This window comes from Pempheris klunzingeri, chromosome 18 (assembly GCF_042242105.1).
Source record: "Pempheris klunzingeri isolate RE-2024b chromosome 18, fPemKlu1.hap1, whole genome shotgun sequence".
Classification (NCBI taxonomy): Eukaryota; Metazoa; Chordata; class Actinopteri; order Acropomatiformes; family Pempheridae; genus Pempheris; species Pempheris klunzingeri.
Window position 1 is genome coordinate 21,600,684 of NC_092029.1, and position 22,122 is coordinate 21,622,805.

Sequence of the window (22,122 nt, forward strand, 5' to 3'; positions counted from 1 at the left end):
TGCCCGGCGACTTCCCGTTTGACGTGTCACAGTTTAACCGCAGCATGTGTTGTGCTCATCTGCTGAACAAACCTGCTGCGACAAGAACAACCCCCCGACATGGACATTATATGGAGCCAGAGCTTTCCCTCAGTTGCTCTTCCAAGGAAGCATCTTGTACCCACAGCCTCCATGTCGGAATCGGCTCCCCACCCCTCGTCATCATTAACCAGACCGGCTCCAGTTAAAATGTTGGATCACGATCTGCCCATAGGCACAGCATTTGCATGTGAGAGACTTTGAAATCAGAACTCCTTGAATTGGTGTCATTTGATCCTGCTGCGCTGTGGGAGAGCTCTTACTGCGGGAACAACGCTAATGTAATTAAATGTAATGTATTGATGAGCAGTACAGAAAATACGCAACAGTTGTTCGCAATCGGTGTTCCATGGGTTGCAATGAGGGCAAGTGCACTACAAAGACAGATGTCATCACTTGATTAGTTGGGCCTCATAAGGGAAGAGTGTGTGTGTGTGTGTGTGTGTGTGTGTGTGTGTGTGTGTGTGCGAGTGAGAGAGATGGAGAGACATTGTAGCAAGAGATATGAGTATGACAGTCAGTGTTTCTGCATATGAGCTACATTGTGTGTCTCCAGGCTGTGTGCACCATGGGGACAGTGTAAGATGTGAGAGCTGCAACAGTATATCAGTGTGTGTGTGTGTGTGTGTGTGTGTGTGTGTGTGTGTGTGTGTGTGCACAGAGTAAGAAAAATTAGATTCATGTTTGTGTGGTGGAATATGTTATCCATGCATTGTGTGCTTTATGAGGAAGAAACAGAGGAAGCATGAAGGCATGTGAGTTTGTACATGTGCATGTTTGTTAGCACAGTATAGAGAATTAACATCAGAGAGACGGCAGAGGTTTGCACCAATCTCGGGTTATTTCCCTGGGCTCACCCCCACGCTGACAGGCAGCTCTTTACATGTTATTTCCCAGTGGATCCCCACAGTGATCCTGGCTCATTGCCTTGCTCTGTTACAGTGTGTTAGCCTCCCCCAGGCTGTTTCTCATGGGCGATGGGAACACACATACATACACAGTCCTCATGGATGTATAACTGTAAGCATACAGTGAAGCGGGAACACACACACACACACACACACAGAAGCTCAGCAGAAATACCTTGCCTGTTCATCCCAATGTGCATCACATCAGAAGAACATCACTCTGGATGTTCTAAGTGGACGTCAGGCTTCGAGAATCATTCCATTTAGTATAACTTGGCTCATATTTTGTGTTTTTTGGTGTAGGTTCTACGGCTTATGATAGCACTGTACTGAAACTAATTGCTGGGATGTGGAAACATGGCATCACTAAAACGACTAAATTTTATCCTACCCATCTATCCACCCAGTTTCCACCTCTCATCTGGGCCCAGATCAAAGCGGCAGCAGATTAATCAAGTTAGCCTAAGATGCTCTCCTCCCTAGTCACGTCCTCCAGCTCTCCCCGGGGCATCCTGAGGCGTTCCAGGGCCAGAGGTGATACTCAGTGCCCCTGGCCTGTTCTGGGTTCTTCTCCTAGTTGGATGCTGCATCTTAACTGGCTCTTTCTGACTTGAGGAAGCAGTGGTCCAAGATCCTACTGGTTGTCTGAGGGACAACCCAGCCACCCTGCCAAGCAAACTTTTTTCAGACACTTGTATCCTAAGATCATTACCCCAAATCACTGGCTGTATATGAGCACCGCGACGTTGAGTGGCTGGCAAAATCACCCTCAAGCCCCTCCTCGTCACCACTGTATTGCGAGGGAGGGGTCTGCGTACCACGTGACACTGGGAGCTGTGTCAGTGGTAACAGCTCCTAGTAGTGTCACCCAAGGCAAATTGGTCTTGGGGAGGAGGTCACAACAAGAAGGATTCCAGAACTCTTATGGAGTGGCGAAGGTACCCAGCTCAGATTAAGAAAAACAGGACCCCCCCATCTGAAGCCAGGCCTTAGAGGGCAGCTTAGGTATACATAACTTCATCCAATGGTTGGTGACTGTATTATGTCTTGTTCTGTCAAACCTCTTTTGAGCGATGACACCGCATTCTCAAATAACAGCAACTAACTTGGCAAGTACACTGTTTCTAATACCAATAGAGATGATGGCTAAAACTACAAAAATAAGACCCACATTGTAATAAGTGGGGTACCTTTAAGGGAAAATCCACCCTAAAACAGAATTTCATCCCCTTGATCTCTGGCTGCTCAGTCAGTCATGATCAGAGGCAACATTTGCCAGAGGACCAAAAACTCAAATCTGTGACATGCTTCGAGGGTGATTCCTGCTGAAGACCCGCTGGCAATGACTATGGCTTCTGTTTTTGCAAATGCAGTTCTATTTTGATGTGGAAGTTCACTTTAACAGACTGCTTTGAAGTCAAGGTTGGCTGGCAGTAACAGAAAACAAACTGGCACCCTCTGCTCCTCTCTTGGCACGCCGAATCCGGCATGAACAGTGTGTTTCACTGCAGACTGTGGCTGCTAGTGGACTGATACCTTGCTGTGTGTGTCTGTAAAGGGAATAAGAGGTGAGTGGAGATATGGATGTAGCCTCGTTTGTTGGGCTCCAGTTGGTGAATGCACATTTGTGTTCGTTTTCACTGCCTTTCAATGTGTCGAAGCTATGACCAACCAACAGCAGGTTTTTCCCTCCGTGCAGCCTTTAAGGCTTTCACATGAAAATAACATAATTAAAAACAACAGCAGCAATCAGAGGAACCTCCACTCTGATGTGAAAGACTACAAGGCCCACTTAAATTACTGTCTCAACTATTCATTGACATTTTAAACCCACTCCTTATGGGTTCATTTTCTGCACAACCATTCCTCACCAACCTCAATTTAGGACCCGGTGAGGCCGGCGCCAAACTCTTCATTCAGCCAATGGACATCTGAAGGGTGGTGTGGACTTAATTCATCAATCAAGTCTGTTTCTCTTCATTAATCAACAGGCATGATGAAAAGTTTACAACACAGGCTGCACAATTTCCTCAAGAAGAGCATTACATGTTCATCTTATCTCCAACACAGAGTACACTGCAAGACATGGGAAAACCTCTGGTGTGAGTGAGCCTGTGTTGGTCCTGTGTTGGTGCTTGGGATTCATTTTTATAGTAACTGCAGGTTTAGGGGAAGCAAAAAGGCAAAAAATCTAAATGGCTGGCAATGTCCATCAGAGTTTGGATGCCTTACAGACGAATCCATATGCAAATATTGTCACTGAGGGAATGATCGCCTGCTTCACATACTGACATTGTCTTTGCTGTATATGTTTTTTTTAACCTGTAAAACATTGAATGTATTTGGCTTTTGGCATTTTAAGATCTGTTTTATGCTTCTAGGACTATATATGGAATATCAAAATACCCCCTACCCTGTAGACTTCCCTGAGGTCACTGGCTGTATATGTGCAGGGAGCTGGCATGTGTTTCAATTGCCAAACATGCTCCCGTCAGTGTCGGCCTGTATCTGTGCTGAACACCTTGGCTGGGGGGAGACAGCTGGAGAAGGCAGTCTCTCTGATGCTAATAAACACCACTGGCACAGTTAACCCTTTCCTTCACTGTGATGACAAATCTCTTCCTTCCGGAAAAATTTTATATCACCATTTTGTACGTGTGATTCAGCTGTTGGGACATACTCGATACATATGCATTTGTTCACAGGAAACAGGCTGCTGTGACCACACCTTCTGACTGGTCCAAAAAAAAAAAATGCTGCTGCGTCTTTACTGCAGGACAGTATTTGCATTTGTCCTAAAGTCTATGGCAGAGGTTAAATTGCAGTGGAAACATTGATTCCAGCACTCGATCCTTAACCTTACAAGCTGTTAGTGAGGCTACATTGTGAAGGTTCACCTCTATTTCATTATCGACATATCCACGAAATGATAGATGACCATACTCAAAAATCCAATGAATCACAAGGGAAATAACTGAATTACTTGATGTACTCCAGTTAATACAGAGCCTGACCTATGTCGAGAGTAGTAATTAATTCACAGGCCATAGACCATGAGCAAATACAGATACTATTTCATCTTTTGTGCCTCAGCAGAAGAGAGTATAGACATACAAAGCAGTTATGCTCACATGTATTGACTGAATAAAATGATTTTTTCATCAAAGGTTTGATAAACCTATGAGGAGACCTATATATAGCTGTCTATGTACACCAACCTGCTTCTTTTCAGTGCTGCAATCCCTTTGCCCTACTGCCAATACTGACTGATATCCACACCTGGATGTGTAAGGTGACAATGGATTTACTGAGTCTCTTTACCTGCAGGAATAAAGATTTATGAAAATCCAGTTGTTTCTAAATCCATGAATCCTCGCAGGCTTTACCTTGTCAGTTGTGATCACTTGGTCTGGAGAAGTTTCCACAAACTAAACACATCTGCAAAGAAATAGTGATTTGTCTGATGTTGAAAGCAGTGTGTCTATGTTGGAAACCTTATCATCTATCATCAAGCCTGCTCTTAAGACATTCAAAATGCGATAAGATCTGTACTGTGATTTCTATAAAACTGCCATCAGTCTCTTGTAACATCATTAATGACAGGGGCATGAAGAAGAAGAATATAAAGCAAGCAAATGTGCACTTTTCCACCCGAAACTGACAATTATTTGTCGTTATTTCAACGTGAAAAGCTAGTGAGGTGGTGCGTGAGATAAGAAGAACTGGAGAGGACAGGGAGGGAGGATGAGGATCCCACCCTATAATCCCTCAGTGTATACACTGTGCAGTGAAACAATAGAAAATGTGGACGCACAGTGATGGATGAGGAGCCAGCAGGGGTTAATGAACACGGGTCGATGCTGAGCCAACCGTGCTATATACTGAGCGCCACTTCCATTATAGCCTCTGGGGCCTGGTGCCAGAAAGCCTTGTTGACTGTTTGCTTCATTGAGATTACAATCAATTCTATCACCTATGCATTTCTTCCCCTGATGTCTTACTAGGGCACCTTGAGCACAAGCTGCTTCCTAGTTTGCACAGTTCAGGGGAGCGTGGTGCTGAGGCTCTGCACTGGAAATGGACCTCAATTCACTGATTTGATTGTTCATGTTTCTTGCCCCGTCGGACTTTGCTAGCGGCGATAATCAGATGAAGATGCCATTATGTTTGATTTAATTAATTCAGCCTGAGGTCATGTTCATTTTAGCCTATTTGCCTCAAATCAGTAGTAAAGTGCATATCCAGACATAAAAACTGTGGTAGCAGTGAACAAATCAACTTTAGAATTGAAGAGTTGCTGACGTAAGTTGACTGACATCACCTTCATCTGCTCTTCTTCCACAGATTTCACTGGAAAGTAGCTAATCCTGGGTAGATAGTTCTGGATCCAAGCTGCTTCATGCAATCATTGTCACTGTGTTCTAAGATTCCCCCCCCCCCCCCCAAAAAAAAAGTTCCTTTGAAGAATATAATGGTGTCCTAATCATTAGAAAGGATGGCAAAACCTATAGCAATAACCACCATAGCTAACATCATGAATTGCTCAGACAGCCACAAAAAAAGCCACATTTAGACCAGAGCCAGTATAAAAAGGAAGTATTCCAGATACAGGTCAGCCCTGTCTTCATTTGATCTCTCCCTATCCGTGTCGCTGCCTCCTCACAGCTTTGCATCTGCCTTTTCTTTACTTTTGCATGTCTGATCATCATTTTCTATTTTGCTGAAGTCGTCCAACATCCATCCAGTTTTTCCTGCTCTGAGCTCCCCAGTAAGACAAATCTGTGGTCTGTTCTGGCCTAACCCTCTTTTCTTCTTCATCATCCCATCACTCCTGCAGCACCTGTCACTCCTCTCTCCTTCAACAGACTCATCGCCCTTCTGTCTCTCTTCCTATGACTTTGCCCATCCCTTTCATCTGGGGCTTGATCAGTCTGTCCTCAGCAGACCCCTGTAGTAGATGTCTAAGGCATTACAGATCACAGGGATTGGCTTCAGTCCCTGGTAGGCTAAGGAAAGTAGCACAAGGCATGCTTGGCTCAATACTGCTTTCAGTTTCAATCTCGCTTCCTCACTTTTACATCAGTGTCTGAGTATCCTGCGTTCTGTAATCAGTATTCTGCCATTTGAAAATCTATTCTAATCAATACATTTCTTTACTTTTTGTTTTCTCTCTCTCCTTCCTGCACATAGCAACCTGACAAAACAACTTTTTTTTGCTCCATCATCACAACACCATAGCAACAGTAACAGATGAGAGAGCATCATGGTTGTTTTGTGTGACCGATTATTCATCCGACACCTCTGATAAACCCGTGAATGCCCTGTACTTGTCAAAATCTCAGCAGGATGCAAGGTCATGCTCAGCAAGGAAGCAACGCCAAGTGCAAGGCATGCTGAGCCACTTCTCTCTTCCTGAAGTGTACGTGAAATCTTTATGTGTGCCGCCGCCTTGGTGTTATTTAAACAAGCTCTGACTGAGGTAATTGAAGTGAATAAATAAAGGGTAGGTGGAAGTGAGAGGGTGAAGACAAATAACGTTTTGGAATAAAGCAGCAAATACCAGCTTCATTATATTTTGCTCACAGCCCCAGAAATCAAGTACTCCTGAGCTGGTAATCTAAATCCTGTCCTTATTTGGTATTCACTGTGATAATAAACACAAACATATGCAGGAAGGTGCACCATGCAAGCACAATATCCACTAAAATAAGAAAGGTATTGAAAGTAGACAATGGGCACTTAAAAGCACTTGAAATCTTAGTTTGTTCTGTGTTTTAGCCGTGCCAGCGTTCCTTTGTCTGGAAACAGTGGAACAATCTAACCTCTAAAAGTCACTCAATTCACACAAATCAAAGTTTATAAAAGAAAGAGTCGTTGTTTTACAGGTTTGTGTAGTGAACAGTTTCATGGTTGGGCCTCTGACTTCCTGAGTGAGTTGAGCTGGTTGCCAGGCTGAGGTAATTCAGTAGTGTACAGATTTGAGAGCGATATCAGTCTTCTCATCGAGTAGAATTCTTGGCAAGAAAGCCAAATGGCATCTTTCCTAAAAGAACAAGCTATTTCTTTAATGTTAAACTATTTACTAATGTTTTATGGACCAGCCATTCATAAGAAAAAGTATTCAGTTGCCAGGTTGTGACATCAAGCAATTGTAAATGTTAGTTAAAGTTGTTGATAAATGAATTAGTCTACATGGCATTGTATGGGTCTTCCTGGTGAATTAAAGACTACAAGAAAGCTAAGGCAGGTGTGGTGGTGGATAAATGTCAATCAAAGCTCATTTTTTGACTGGACAAGCCCAAAGTGGCTCTTGTCATTTAACTGATATAAAGTATTAGTGAATTACTTCCATCCATCCATTGTCTATACCGCTTATCCTTCAGGCCGGGGGGGCTGGGGCCAATCTTAACTGACTTTGGGCAAGAGACGAGGTACACCTGGACTGACCCCCAGTGTATCACAGGGCCGACACACAGAGACATGATGAACCATTTCACCTGTATACTTTAAGACAGTGGGAGGATCGATCAATCAATCAATCAATCAATCTTTATTTATAGAGCGCCAATTCATAACAGCATTATCTCAAGACGCTTTCCATAAAGAGCAGGTCTAGACCAAACTCTTTTCAGGAATTCAACATTAAGGATTCAAGAATCCCCACATGAGCAACAACATGCAAACTCCCCACAGTGAATGACTTAATAACCATTAATAAAGCAAAGTAACAATGCATAAACCTGTTCTAAAAGTTGACTTATTAAAAAGTGGTATGAATTATCTCTGTGTGTCTGGGGTCCAGGGTCATTAGCCCACTTTGCCCACTTGGTAATTCCTCCTTACTTGTTAGTCCATCCATACAAAATATGCTTTCATACTCCCATGCACTAAATACCAAGACTGCTACAACGAAACAGAAACACCAACTGGGAGTGTGAATGCTGTCAGTTTGACATTCTGCCCTCTCCCACACTGCCAGGACGGCCTCTGCATCACATGTGCACAACGGGGCTTTCCCATTCATCAGAGATGCACTGGAGGACCGGCTGTAGTTACAGGGGAGGAGAATCATCGAAGCAGTCGAAGCGCTGAGCCACAGAGCCCTGGGGAGGTCACAGTTCACCTTGTGTGTCAATTAAAATGGCTTTGTAATCGTCTATGTGAGCGCTCCCATGGGTGACGGCGCTGTTGTATTTTACTTAATAAACAGATTGATTCTTCCAATGGCTGCATCTGGTTTAAAGTGAACTGCTGAAAATGCCATTGTATCCCGCGATGGGAATACTGCTGCATTCTTATCATCAATATCATATATAGGATGCTGCATTCACATGGATTCGGGCAGGCGGAGACAGGAAAAACCTTCTGGATGGCAGGAGGGGGAAAAAAACAATGGTAGGGCAGGACAGTAAAACACATGATGATATGTTGCTATGGTGATGTCATATTTATCACAAAGAATAGAGTAAAACATTTTAGATTAAATGATTGTACGCATTCTATTTTCATAACATGTTACAGCATTATACAGTATATCTTTGCATGGTTTCTTCTTGTGTGGCAGAAAATGTTATTGAGCACAACATTTTTGTTTAACCCTTTAACCTTCTGCTCAAGGTTGAGCACATTTTGACTCACTATATCTCAGATCTTTACTATATTTTATGTAACCCTTGAAAGAAAGGCAAAAACTTATTTAATACAACACACCCTTTCTCAAACCAGAACACTTAAGGGTTTTTCTGCCACAGCCTTAATTCATCTTGTATGACCGATAGCTCATATTAGCTACTGTTTGCTAATGAGGTGCTAATGATAAAGTACGCTGTGTTGATTTCAGTCAGTGCCGGTACGCTCCGTGCTAATGTCTGCACAGTTGACATGTGCATGTACATTCTGCTGTAAGTTAAAGTCCTTCATTCAAAGTTTCACTGAGGTAAAAGCACTGATATATTACTAGAAAAATATTCTTGAAATATCACAAGTATGCATGCTCATAAAGTTGCAAAGTTGCAAAGTTGCAAGACGTGTCTTTGTTTTTCACTGGGTTGTCTTTAAGCACAGTATTTGAGTTAATACACTTCGTTAGTTCCCACTGAAGCGCTGCACCGCCAGGATTACACACTGTATGGTTTATTGGTGGTACGAATACCTCCGTGACTTCCCCGTAGTTATGTAGAAAGTAGTTAGCGTATCAGATTTGTGTATATAGTTCACAGTGAGTCCACAGATGGTCAGAGGGAAGAAGTGATTAATGATAATAGATATTCCAAAGATAGCCAACATGTCCTCTTTTTTCTTTCCTCACAGATTTGCTTCGTGTAAGAGAGTAAACAAGGGGACTGCAGGAGGAATCGGTTGTGAGATTCCCTGCTTGAAAAGCAAGTTAATGAACGATTTATCAGCACCTGGAAATGGTTGGAGGGGTAGATAAGGTACATACATGTGAACTAATTAACTTATATTGTACTTGCCTATGGTTTGATTGATTGTGGCCTATTAATGACCGTCTGTGTGCAGTCGTTTGTCATTCTCTGCCTTCAGTGAATGTTCGGTGCTCGTGCTACCTGCTGACAGGACTGGTAATATGTTTGAGTCAGACTGCTTCATTACTCATTTGACTTCCATTGTCTGTTCTCTGTGGCCTGTTTCATAGCCTCTGTTGTCTATGCTCATTTACACTAGCTGTATTTATAGCTTGATTTTGCCCCGGGTAGTTTGACTCAGCACACTTGCTCTTTTTAACAATGCACTGCTGCTCAGGGCATTAAAACCTAACCTTTTGGTCAAGTGGCAGGGCGACAGCGGGGTTCTGCGTTTTTCCGCAGTTCTTTGAAACCAGATTATTTCTTGAGATTAAAGGACGGAGCACTGATGGAGAAGCGGCTACCTGCCAAAGTGGATGATACAAGTGAAAGAGTTACAGCCAGAATTTCCCAGCATTTGGCAGGTGGCTGGTGTTAATGTGCAGCCTTGGCTCTGCTGAACGCTTCCACGGCTCCACATATTCCCACCTCACAGCCTCTTCCTAATTATGTTTCCTCGCAGTATGGAGCCTCGGTTTATTATGCTGCACGTCTGTATGTCACAGTGAACGGGGGGAATCAGTGGAGGAGGCATCTCCACTGTTTCTGCCGTCTTAAGCAGAATGCAAAATAAAGCCTGGTGTGACGTGGATTATTGCTGAAGCTACAGAATAATGTGTTCCATTGTGATCCTTCCACCGGTGCCAAATTTACATGAGACAGAACTGAAGGCTGTGTTGTGCTTTCTGTCCCTCTACTATAAACCAAGACATATTTATCTTCCCTCATCAGTGAAGTAGTCACAAACATCCCTGAGGCTCTGGACCCTATAAGCACTCCCTTTGAACTGTACTATCATGAGTGTCTGCAGCCTCACTGAGCAGACACATGGGCCACTGTCTGACAGACAGGCACACTGACTATTAGCTGTAATTGCCAGAGGATCAGTCATCCCAAGTGCATCAGGTCTGTTGCTGTTTCCATGCAAAAGGCAGACTCTGGGCAATACGCTGAAAGACCTGACCCAAATCTGTCTTTACATAAGGCCCTGCATGATGGAGATGTTGCTCAGGGAGCAAATAATTAGATTATTCAAATATCATAATGCAGTCAGTCATATTGGCTGTGGTGTGTAGCCGAGCTGAGGCTTGATTAAAGGCAGAGGGAGCAGAGCGGGAAGAAGAGAGGAGGGGGGGGGGATTACACCCTACACGATTTCCTAATTGATCTGGAAGGAAGGCTGTTTAATTGATCTCGGATGTTGCACAGGGTTGCTTTTTTTGCATATCGAGCTGGGCCAATGTGTGCTGGATGTGTGCAATATGCAAATAAAGTGAGGTCTAATAGAATCATGACAAAGTAGTGAGAACGATGGATGCATCAGCAGGAGCTGGAGATACAGGTGCGAACCTGTCGTGTTGAGGAAAATGTCTGCCAAAAACATGCTCCTGCGCTCCGGAGATATTCATTCCAAACGGATGAAAGCTCCGGGCTGTGGGTTATCCAGCGCCGTAACGCACACATATCACACCTGCGCGCATCCATCCATCCATCCATCCATCCTGATTATCAAACACAAGAAACTCAAAATGGACCAATTCTGAAGGTACTCACGTGCCATATTGCGAAGAAGATGAGGGACACACAGAGGACCAGAGACAGCATGTAGCAGAAGGCAGCAAAAGTGAACATCATTGAAAAGGAAAACGGTGGATTATTTCCCAAAGAAGCTCGATCCCGCTGCCAAACATTTGCTGCACAACACAAAGAGGGGGGAAACGGGGGGAGTCCGGAGGAAAGTTCTCACGGTGCCATGAGAAGCCGAGGCGGTACCGGCATCATGACTTCGCCCCTCGCAATGGTTCCAACAAATTGTTGCAGAAAACCTCCAGATGATCAGCCGCGCGCCCCCCCCGGCAGCGGGGATGTGACTCTCCAGTCAGAGATGGTCTCAAATCAGAGCATGATCAGCGACCAGTGTCCACAGTGTCGGTGGGGTGACCGTGGAATCACACAGAGCTGAGTGGGGATCCGTGTGGGGAGCTTGTGCGCAGGAGCCTCCGGGAGAGGTGACCGTGGAGGTAATCCATCCAGCTCTGCTGCGCTCTGCTGCTCTGATCAGAGGAGCTCCTCGGCACTTCGCACATGAGGCGTTAATAAAAGCCGTTTTCTCTCCCTGACAGACCTATCAGAGCTCAGGGAGGCGCGTGAACAGGTGGATGGAAAAGAGCAGCCTCAGCGCGCACGCGTGTGTGTGTGTGTGTGTGTGTGTGTGTGTGTGTGTGTGTGTGTGTGTGTGTGTGTGTGTGCAGCTAGAGTGTGAGTGTGTTCACGTTTCGACTTTGGCAGACACTCACTGTGGAGGTGGTCAGTGCCCTCAGTGTGGTTTGGATCATTTTGATGCCAGATCACTTGGAGCCTTTGGACCTGGGTTCAGTGACTGGTGCCCCCTTTAGAAGGCGGCCCACTGCTGGCTCTGTCTCCAGTCCACTACCAGTAGATGGACTGTGCTCTAAATGATCACACTGACCCCTTAATGCAGTGTCCTGTATACAGTGTCCTGCATACAGTGTCCTGTATACAGTGTCCAGTATACAGTGTGCTGTGCGCCTTCGTGCCTCAAACATGTCGCAGACAACAAGTCCACAATTAAAATATTCACTTACGGACAAAATCATGAGCTCCAAAGAAAAGTGTCTGACAGAATTTAGATTCCTGGAAAACCATGTAAAATGTTGTTTCACTGATGACTTCAGAGACACTCATCCATCAGTTTGGGCTGAGGCAGGCAGCACAGTGAAGCTGTGAGAGTGGCGCCACCGTCTGGCGCTTTTATGAGCTGCAGTGAGAAGTAGACATGTCCAACAGAGACATGTCCAGTGTGTCTGCTCTGCTCTTTACATGTGTCCTTTACATGTCCCTGTAAGCTGACAGTGATTACTGTGTTACTGGGTACTGATTTAACAGGCTGCATGTTCTGGAATGATGAGATCATTTTGTGGCACTGCACTGTGATGATGATGATGATGATGATGATGATGATGATGATGATGATGATGATTAATTCAGTTACTGTATCATGAAATTATACAGGAGCATTTCTTTATTTCATGATTTATTCGGAACGTTTAAATCAAGATGAACTAAGTGCTTTCCAGAGGCAGGAACATGAACACAATAACAGCACATAAAGGACTTGCAGAGGTCTGATACAGGCTGAAGGACCAGTGTGCAGCCGTCAAGGATACCACTGAAGCTCCGATGATGGTACATTTAAATGACGATGAAGACATCTTCAAGTTTCAAATCATTACATGTACTGACATTTATTTTGAAAGTCGCGTTTTAACCGGAATTCAGATATTCGCCTAGCTTGACGCGTGCGCCGTGTCGCCTAGCAACAGCTGGTGCTTCTTTTGAATAAACTGCTGCGTTATTATTTCCAGCACACACGCAGATTATTTAGTGATTAAAGGACAGAGAAATAAACCAGAGTGTCATTTCTACAGTAAGAGCCCATGTGCTCACAATGATAGACCCCCCAGGGAGGATGTTCTAGTGCTGGTGGACTAGAGAGAAACAGGAGGATAATATGGCAACTATTAGATGTGGTAGTGATGGACTGGGTCATATAAACTGTGACCTGTGGAACTGCTAAAGACTTCTTCTTTTTTTTCTATTTAGATTTTTTTTTTTTTTTATTGAATTGAACAGTAACAGAACACATAGATACAACAAGCATCCAATAAGTGAAATATAAAACTTCCCAAACCCGTCTCATGACCCAAATCTACTATATGTAGTTACTAGTCACTCCAGTTTGTTACCCCAGTAACTGTATCAAAGGAAGAGATACATGGGGTCCATATCTTATTGCACTCAGCCTTTCTCCCCTTTATAGTGAATTTAATCTTTTCAAGCTGAAGATGTTTAAGCCATATGGCATGTGAGGGAGGTTTGGAATCTGGCCAACTAAAAAGGATAAGACAGGCAGCTAAAGGCTACGACATTAGAAATGTTGCCTGACCAAGTAGCATTTTCTGGTTTCACACTAAAAGTGGCTGTCAGGGGGTCTGGTTCCACCGGGCCGGTGCGCCGCAGGCTTCACTCAGCGATTTAAAAACAAAACTCCAAAAGGCATGCAGACAGGGACACGACCAAAACATGTGAGCTACTGTGGCTGATTTACAGAGCTGTTCAAGACTGCTAAGTGACACTGATGACATTTATGTTGACTTACTGGAGTGTTATTTAGTCATCGGTCTGCTGTCACAGAAAAGCCCCATGCACTGTAATGTAGCATGAAATGCTAAAAAAAATCATCATCTTCAGCACACTTTAGATTAGGGACCTGCACCATGGCCTCCGAGGATCAGTCTGGATGGCTGAGAAGGGCTCCCCATTCCCCCCCATTTTTGATAGATCTAGTTTAGCGTCTGGTGACACCCTTGTGTCCTTGTACTTATCATCTGGTAGCAGAAAGCTCCAAAAATGGACACTTTGCTGATGTGTTTGATGACTTTCCCTCAGTTTGTCATGGACTTGATCACTGATGTTAGAGCAGGACCAGAGCAGAGAAATGGGCTCTGACATTTAATCTAACAATAACCAATCACAACACGCGTTAAACCGGAAGCAATCACTAACCTTCATTAAAAATAAACATGTCAAAGAAGACACACAATCCCTGGTTTTCCATTACTTGTCCCAGTAATGGATTACTTTCCCTGGCTGGAATAGACTTTTCTTAATTGTATGACTTTCCAGAACTCCCATGACCTACTGAGGACCTAAATAGAGTATAGGGCATTATAGGCTTAATTAAAGAGTAAATCAGCTGAAGAGACACATTGGGACATAAGGGGATACGACTGTGAAAAGGATTCCAACAGGTAAAAGGCCATTTTACAGTTCATTGCATCATTTGTTCGTTCCCATTTTCTCCGCAGCATATGACAAACGCTCAATAAGACAGAACAAAGGCAGAACTCTTCCACTGACTCTCAGAGCATCTTCATGTGAGAGCTGTGTAGTCTGTCACCGAGCCCCCCCCCCCTCCCCTCCTGCAACGCTGCACAATGCTTTTCATTGTCAAGCAGCTAAGATCCTCTTCAACCTCCTCTCTCTCTTTCTCTCTCTCTCTCTCTCTCTCTCACACACACACACACTATGCTGTCATCGTGTTATTCGTCCACAATACATGTGGGCTCTCAGACAGGAGGCCAGAGAGAAGGACAGACAGACAGGAAGCCAGAGAAGAGGACAGACAGACAGGCAAAGACAGTTAAGCTGATGGAGGAGTTTGCACCGTAAATCCAGCGATGCAGCAGATTAAGAATACTGCTGCGTCATTGCTCAGCATTTTCTGATATGCCCGTGTTCTTTGTTTGAACTTTGCGATACTGGATGTGAGGTGAGGTGGAGGCGCTCTCCACTGACCACTAGAGGTAGTCAGTAACCACACTCTTTAAACTGAAGTGGTTATACTGACTCCTAGTTGTCACTGAGAGGATCAGGGACTGATGCCATTTACAGCTCTGCCATGATTTGCAGTATGTTACTGTTACTACCTGTTTAAAAACAGTAACAATGATCATGAAATACAATCATGATGTTACACCTATGTTGCGAATACATGGACGCTGAGCTATTAACCTTATAACAAGAGCTTGTACATGCTCAGCTCAGCTCTGCTGTTCAGGGTTGTACCCACACCGCCAAAGTGTTTGTTAGCAGGGGCCCATCAGTATCAGCAGCCTTGGGGATTCATTTTCAGCACTGATGAGCTGCATGTGTCAGTGTTGGCCTTTCACGGCTCCGTGGTGAGAGCAGTATTAGAAATTGGCATAGCCTCTAATTTTTTTGTTTGGAAAGGGGCCAAGGCCATAATGCGCTCACTTCCTTGTAGGCATTTCAAATGGTGTTGCATAGCAACGAATAATCCGTTTTGTCCAATCAAGAAGCTTTTCCTGCACTGTTTTCTCATCGTTATGTATCCAAGGGCGAGCTTTACTGAGCATTGCACAAGTGGTTCCCAGTGTGTAAAGACATTTTAACATCTGCTAGGGTCAGTTCAGAGTACTTGGGGAAGTGACCCCAGGTGGATGTGTATATTCCCACTGCACCATTGCACCCTTATCACTTCTGTCATGGTGTCCCACCCTGGACAGCGCTGTCCAGCATGGTGCTGATTAGACTGAGCAGTTAATGAGTCTGACTCAAGGCTTTCATTTGACAGTTTGAGAAGCATACAGCTATTAAGAAATGTAGAGAGTAAGAATTAGATGTTCACAAAACATCTTTATTATCTGGACTCACCTGCTGCAGTAATTTACCTCTGTGTAATAATTTTTAATACATCTTTTTTTTTAATTCATACTTTTATATATTTAAATTTTACTTTGTGTTTGAAGTGTATTCTTATTCTTATTCTTTTGGAGCTGTGTGTAACAAAAAGCAATTATCCCCCTGGGGATTATTAAAGTAATTCTGATTCTGATTCTGATTCTAATGACACTAAAAAATGGTTCATGTAATATTAGTTGTGTTGAGCTATTTCAATTGTTCTTGCTTTAGTTGTTGAAAGTTTGTAAATTTTGCCCATGCACCTAATTTTTAAAAATTTTAACTTTGATTGAATTTCTTTAAAACATCAATACACAACGAACACAACCCCTTCCCTCCCTCTCTCCCTCCCACCCATCTACCCACCCACACATACAGAAAAGAAAGAAGAAAAAAACTAACAGCAAGAAACAGCATCTACAGAAAAACTAAAATTATAAAAACTATAGAAGGTACCACAGCCATCACTTCCCTGTCTGCAGGAGAGCCCTATCTCGAAAGGAAAGCACAATCTGGTGGTGCTCATACTGAGCTTGTTACGCAATTAAGCCCCATTCATATAAGAGTGGAAACGACCACATTTCTGGTCATATTTCTCAACCTGGTTATGCAGTCTGTAAGACACATGCTCCAATGTAGCCAGCTGACCCAAAGAGTCTTGCCACAAGGACGGTGCCGGCACTGTAGCTGCTTTCTAATCTTTAATTAGGAGTCTTCTACCCAACATAAGAGCGGCATGTTCCCAAGTATTCTCAACCACTCCTCATCTTTATATGTGTTACAAAAATCGGTGGGTCAGTTGGACGTCCACAGCAAAACTAGAAAGACCTAAAAAAACACAAAAACCTGTCACCTGTCTGGTTTACAGCCGCCCTCAGCCATCCCCTGTGCTTTGGTGGCCAGAGGCTTATATATGTTAAGCCCCTCCCCCTAGACCAACCAACTGCTGATTAATCAATTATTTTCCATTCATACAATCTAAAACTTCACTGCCAGTTCTTACATTACACAAATATCACTTATAGGAATCACCACTTCCCAGTAGAAGGCCTTAAATAAACCCCAAGGCTTTGACACAACTTCATCACTAAGGGAACATCACCTATAACCCAGTTAAACATGGTATAAGACAGCACTATGCACCGGCTCTGTTTCAGACCCTGGGACTGTGGAGGAGAGGAACATGAGATTACAATAACGCTTCGGCAAAAACACTTCCTTGTAGGATGAGTATGAATAAACTGATCCGAGTTAACTAAACAGTGTGTGTCCTTTTTTCCAAACATTCTGTATTACTGCAGTGAATGCGTGTCTTCGTCACAATATGACACTTTCAAATCTGTCTCCCATGTCAATTTAAGTGGATACATGTTGGAATCAGAGGCATTTAGGAGCATGGAGTAGTATGCTGATACTTTGTGGCCCATGCCAAAAATGTTGAGAATCATATCCAGTGTCACAATCAGGTGGAGCTTTCAGAGGGGAATTAAAAATCTTCATCAACAGATGTTTTAGTTGCAGATAGTGCCAGAACTGATTACGGGGTGTATTGAACTCCTGTTTAAGTGATTCAAATGATTTTAAAGAGTCATTCTAGTATAAGTCTCCTGTAGTTGTGATGTCTTTTTGAAACTAGGATCTCCAATAGAAAGGAGACTTATCAATACAAAGTTTAGGATTTAACCAGATTCCTGAAGTCCTACGGAGAAAAGGGTCAAATTTGAATACTCGTGCAACTTTCATCCATACCCATTGAATGTGAGACAGAAGAGGGCGTTTTTGATTTTGTTGGGTCAGCTTGGCTGTGATACAGTGTATAGGCACAAAAGGTGCACAAATGGTCCTCTCAAGATGAAACCATGGCGGGGCTCTCTCAGGAGGCAGAGACCATTGTGCCATATGTCTAATAGTAAATGAGTAGTGGTAGAGTAGCAAATTGGGGACACCAAGTCTGCCTTTTTTCGGACTCATTCTGGGACGTTTATTATTCCATAAAAATTTGTTACATAATTGATCCAATTGTTGAAATAATTTTGTGGTATCCGAATTGGGAGAGCTTGGAGCAAATAGTCATTTTTGTCAGGTCATTTTAATAATTTTTGCTTTTCCCCACATACACTCCCCTCCAAAAGTATTGGAACAGTGAGGCCAGTTCCTTTATTTTTGCTGTAGACTGAAAACATTTGGGTTTGACATCAAAAGATGAATATGAGACAAGAGATCAACATTTCAGCTTTTATTTCCAGGTATTTACATCTGGATGTGATACACAACTTAGAAGTTAGCATTATTTGTAACGGAACACCAAATTTTTAGGCGAGCAAAAGTATTGGAACAGATAGACTTAAAATACATTAACGTGAAAAGACTTAATATTTAGTTGCAAATCCTTTGCTTGCAATAACTGCATCAAGCCTGTGACCCATTGACATCACCAAACTTTTGCATTCTGCTTTTGTGATGCTTTTCCAGGCTTTCACCACAGCCTCTTTCAGTTGTGGTTTGTTTTGGGGGGTTTCTCCCTTCAGTCTGCTCTTTAGCAGTGTTACGGCCTCCCCACAAATGACTCAGTTTAGTCTGTCTAGGGGCAGGAGGCAGCAACATATGTAAAACAGAGGACGCCAATACCGGTCGTGATCTTTTCACCCAATCTTTATTTCACACACACAAACCCCAAACCACCAATAAGGTAAACAAAAAGGACTGGAGACCCCGGCCAAAAGGAACAAAAGAAGGGAAACGCCAGGCCAACCCTGCAGCGGATCGTCGCTCCTGATGTCTCCCCCTAACCTAATAAAGACAAAAAAAAACTAGAGTAAACAAAAGACGAATAACGTAACTACCGGCGATCTCCAACCCAAACTAACAAAACAAACTAAAAGAACAAAATCCCAACCTCCAGACGGGCCTGGAATTAAAAGGGTGTGGAGAAAGGAGAACTCAAAACGGAGGAGGAAAAAGACCCTCCTCTCTACCTGTATCAGGTAACGTCCGCCGTGCGCCAGGCATGTCACTATGCGTCTGCGTGTCTCTGTGTGTCTCTTGTCTGTCCGCGTGTCTCCCTTGTCTGTGTGAGTCCTCTCCCTCTTATGCCCCTCCTCCTCTCTACCTGAGTGGTGATTCACCTCAGGTGCGCACTCAGGCAGAGGAAGGCGGGAGACAGAGCTGACAGAGAGGGAGAGAGCGAGAGAGCAGCACCCTGCTGCACGTAACACCCCCACCCTAAACACGTGAATGGGGGGGAAGCGCCGCGAACACCATTCACGCATAAATAGCTAGCTAACAGCGGGACAGTGCGTCGGCCAGGACATTTTCTCGCCCTTTTATGTGCCTGACCTCCAAATTAACCGACTGTAAAAAGAGCGCCCAGCGCATTAGCCGCTGATTGGTGTTCCTCATCTGATTAATGAACACCAACGGGTTGTGGTCGGTGTAAACCACAACGGGCGCACTAGAAGAGCAGACATAAACCTCGAAATGTTGGAGAGCCATAATAAGCGCGAGGGCCTCCTTTTCAATAGTCGAGTATGCGCGCTGATGTCGATTAAACTTCCTAGAAAAATAGGAAACGGGATGCTCCACGCCATTATCTCAATCTTGGAGGAGGACTGCACCCGCCCCCGCATCGCTCGCGTCGACTGCCATTTTGAATGGACGATCAAATGTGGGCGCGGCCAAAATTGGGGCACTCGTCAGTAAAGCTTTCACGCAGTCAAACGCACACTGACAACTGTCAGACCAGTGAAAGCGAACTTTTGGACTCAGCAGGTCGGTGAGTGGAGCTGCCATAGCTGAGAAATTTTTACAGAAGCTTATGTACAGTCGTATGAAAAAGTTTAGGCACCCCTCTGAAGCTGCATAATAATTTACTCTGTCTGCACAGAAAACAATCACAGTGGCATGCCATTCATTTTGTATTAAAAGCTAAGTAATGGGGTATTTTCCAGACAAAGATTTTTAGTGTAGCAATATTAAGTTGTATGAAATTGTATCAGATGTGAAAAATAGGCTGTGCAAAAATTTGGGCACCCTTGTCATTTTGCTGATTTGAATACCTGTAACTACTTAGCGCTGATAAATTGGAACACAAAATTGGTTTGGTGAGCTCATTAAGACTTGAACTTCATGGACAGGTGCATCCAATTATGAGAAAAAGGTATTTAAGGTGGCCAATTGCAAGTCGTTCTTCTCTTTGAATCTCCTCTGAAGAGTGACAACATGGGGGCCTCAAAACAACTCTCAAATGACCTGAAAACAAAGATTGTTCAATGTTACGGTTTAGGGGAAGGCTACAAAAAGCTATCTCAGAGATTTCAGCTGTCAGTTTCCACTGTGAGGAACATAGTGAGGAAATGGAAGACCACAGGCACAGTTGTTGTTAAGGCCAGAAGTGGCAGGCCAAGAAAAATATCAGAGAGGCAAAGGCGAAGGATGGTAAGAACGGGCAAAGACAACCCAAAGACCACCTCCAAAGACCTACAACGTCATCTTGCTGCAGATGGTGTCACTGTGCATCGTTCAACAATTCTGCGCACTTTGCACAAGGAGAAGCTGTATGGGAGAGTGATGCGGAAGAAGCCTTTTCTGCACACATGCCACAAACAGAGTCACTTGAGGTATGCAAAAGCACATTTGGACAACCCAGCTTCATTTTGGAATAAGGTGCTGTGGACTGATGAAACAAAGATTGAGTTATTTGGTCATAACAAGGGGCGTTATGCATGGCGGCAAAAGAAGACAGCATTCTAAGAAAAACACTTGCTACCCACAGTAAAATTTGGTGGACGTTCCATCATGCTGTGGGGTTGTGTGGCCAGTGCTGGTACTGGGAATCTTGTTAAAGTTGAGGGTCGCATGGATTCCACTCAATATCAGCAGATTCTTGAGAATAATGTTCAAGAATCAGTCACAAAGTTGAAGTTACACCGGGGCTGGATATTTCAACAAGACAACGACCCAAAACACTGCTCAAAATCTACTCAGGAATTCATGCAGAGGAACAAGTACAATGTTCTGGAATGGCCATCCCAGTCCCCAGACCTGAACATTATTGAAAATCTGTGGGATGATTTGAAGCGGGCTGTCCACGCTCAGCAACAATCAAACCAAACTGAACTGGAGATGTAAGGATGATGGATGATTGTAAGGAGGAATGGTCGAAAATACCTTCATCCAGAATCCAGACACTGATTAGGGGCTATAGGAACCGTCTAGAGGCTGTTATTTTGGCAAAAGGAGACTCTACCAGATATTGATGTGATTTTTCTGTTGGGGTGCCCAAATTTATGCACCTGTCTAATTTTGTTTTGATGCATATTGCACATTTTCTGTTAATCCAATAAACCTCATTTCACTACTGAGATATTACTGTGTCCATTAGTTATTTGATAAATCAAAAGGAAATTGCTGATCCAAACACCTCATGATTTAGAAATGAAAATAATGGAAATTGTCAGGGGTGCCCAAACTTTTTCATACGACTGTAATACCCTGCCATCCCCAAAAAACGGCGCAGCTCACAGCGTGAAACCGGGGCAGAGAATGACAGAATAGCCTCCACTTTTGAGTGCACTGGCTTGACCTACAACTTTTCCTAGATATGTCACCATAGCTTGACCGAATTCGCACTTTGCCAAATTGAGGGTGAGGTTGGCATCACGCAGCCTGCCAAATACTGCATGAAGCTGCCGGATATGATCCTCCCACGAACTGGAATAAACGACGATGTCGTCCAAGTAGGCCTCGCACCCTGACAAGCCTGACAAGACCGTATTCACTAACCGTTGAAATGTTGCGGGTGCGTTGCGTACACCGAATGGCATTACCGTGTACTGCAGGAAGGCGTTAGGGGTCACAAACGCAGAAATCTCCTTTGCCTGGGGAGTCAGCGGCACATGCCAATATCCCTTCAAAAGGTCCAGCTTTGTTACATAATTAGCATTGCCGACATGATCAACACAATCATCCACTCTAGGAAGAGGATAGCAATCTGGTTTCGTGACCCCATTTACTTTGCGAAAGTCCGTGCAGAACCGGTCTGTACCATCAGATTTATCGGCTAGCAAACACGGCGAACTCCACGAACTAGAACTGGGCTCTGCAATACCGTTCTCCAACATATAGTTAACCTGCTGCTGTCTACGGGAGCGCTTACTGGGATTGACTCGATACGCATGCTGCTTTATCGGTGGAGACTCCCCCACATCGATATCATGCTGCAGCACATGGGTCCGAGTTGGCACGTCCGAAAACAAAGAAGTGTGAGA

At 43.9% G+C, this 22,122-nt stretch overlaps 1 protein-coding gene across 1 annotated transcript in view; it reads right to left on the bottom strand.

Moving 5' to 3' along the window:
- Window positions 1–11,356, bottom strand: part of cnih3 (cornichon family AMPA receptor auxiliary protein 3) — a 69,533-nt gene extending 58,177 nt beyond the window's left edge. The window contains exon 1 of the mRNA XM_070849444.1: window positions 11,126–11,356. Within this exon, the coding sequence (XP_070705545.1) occupies window positions 11,126–11,206 (81 nt within the window). The 5' untranslated portion in view covers window positions 11,207–11,356. The remainder of the gene's footprint in view (window positions 1–11,125) is intronic.
- Window positions 11,357–22,122: the final 10,766 nt, after the last annotated feature.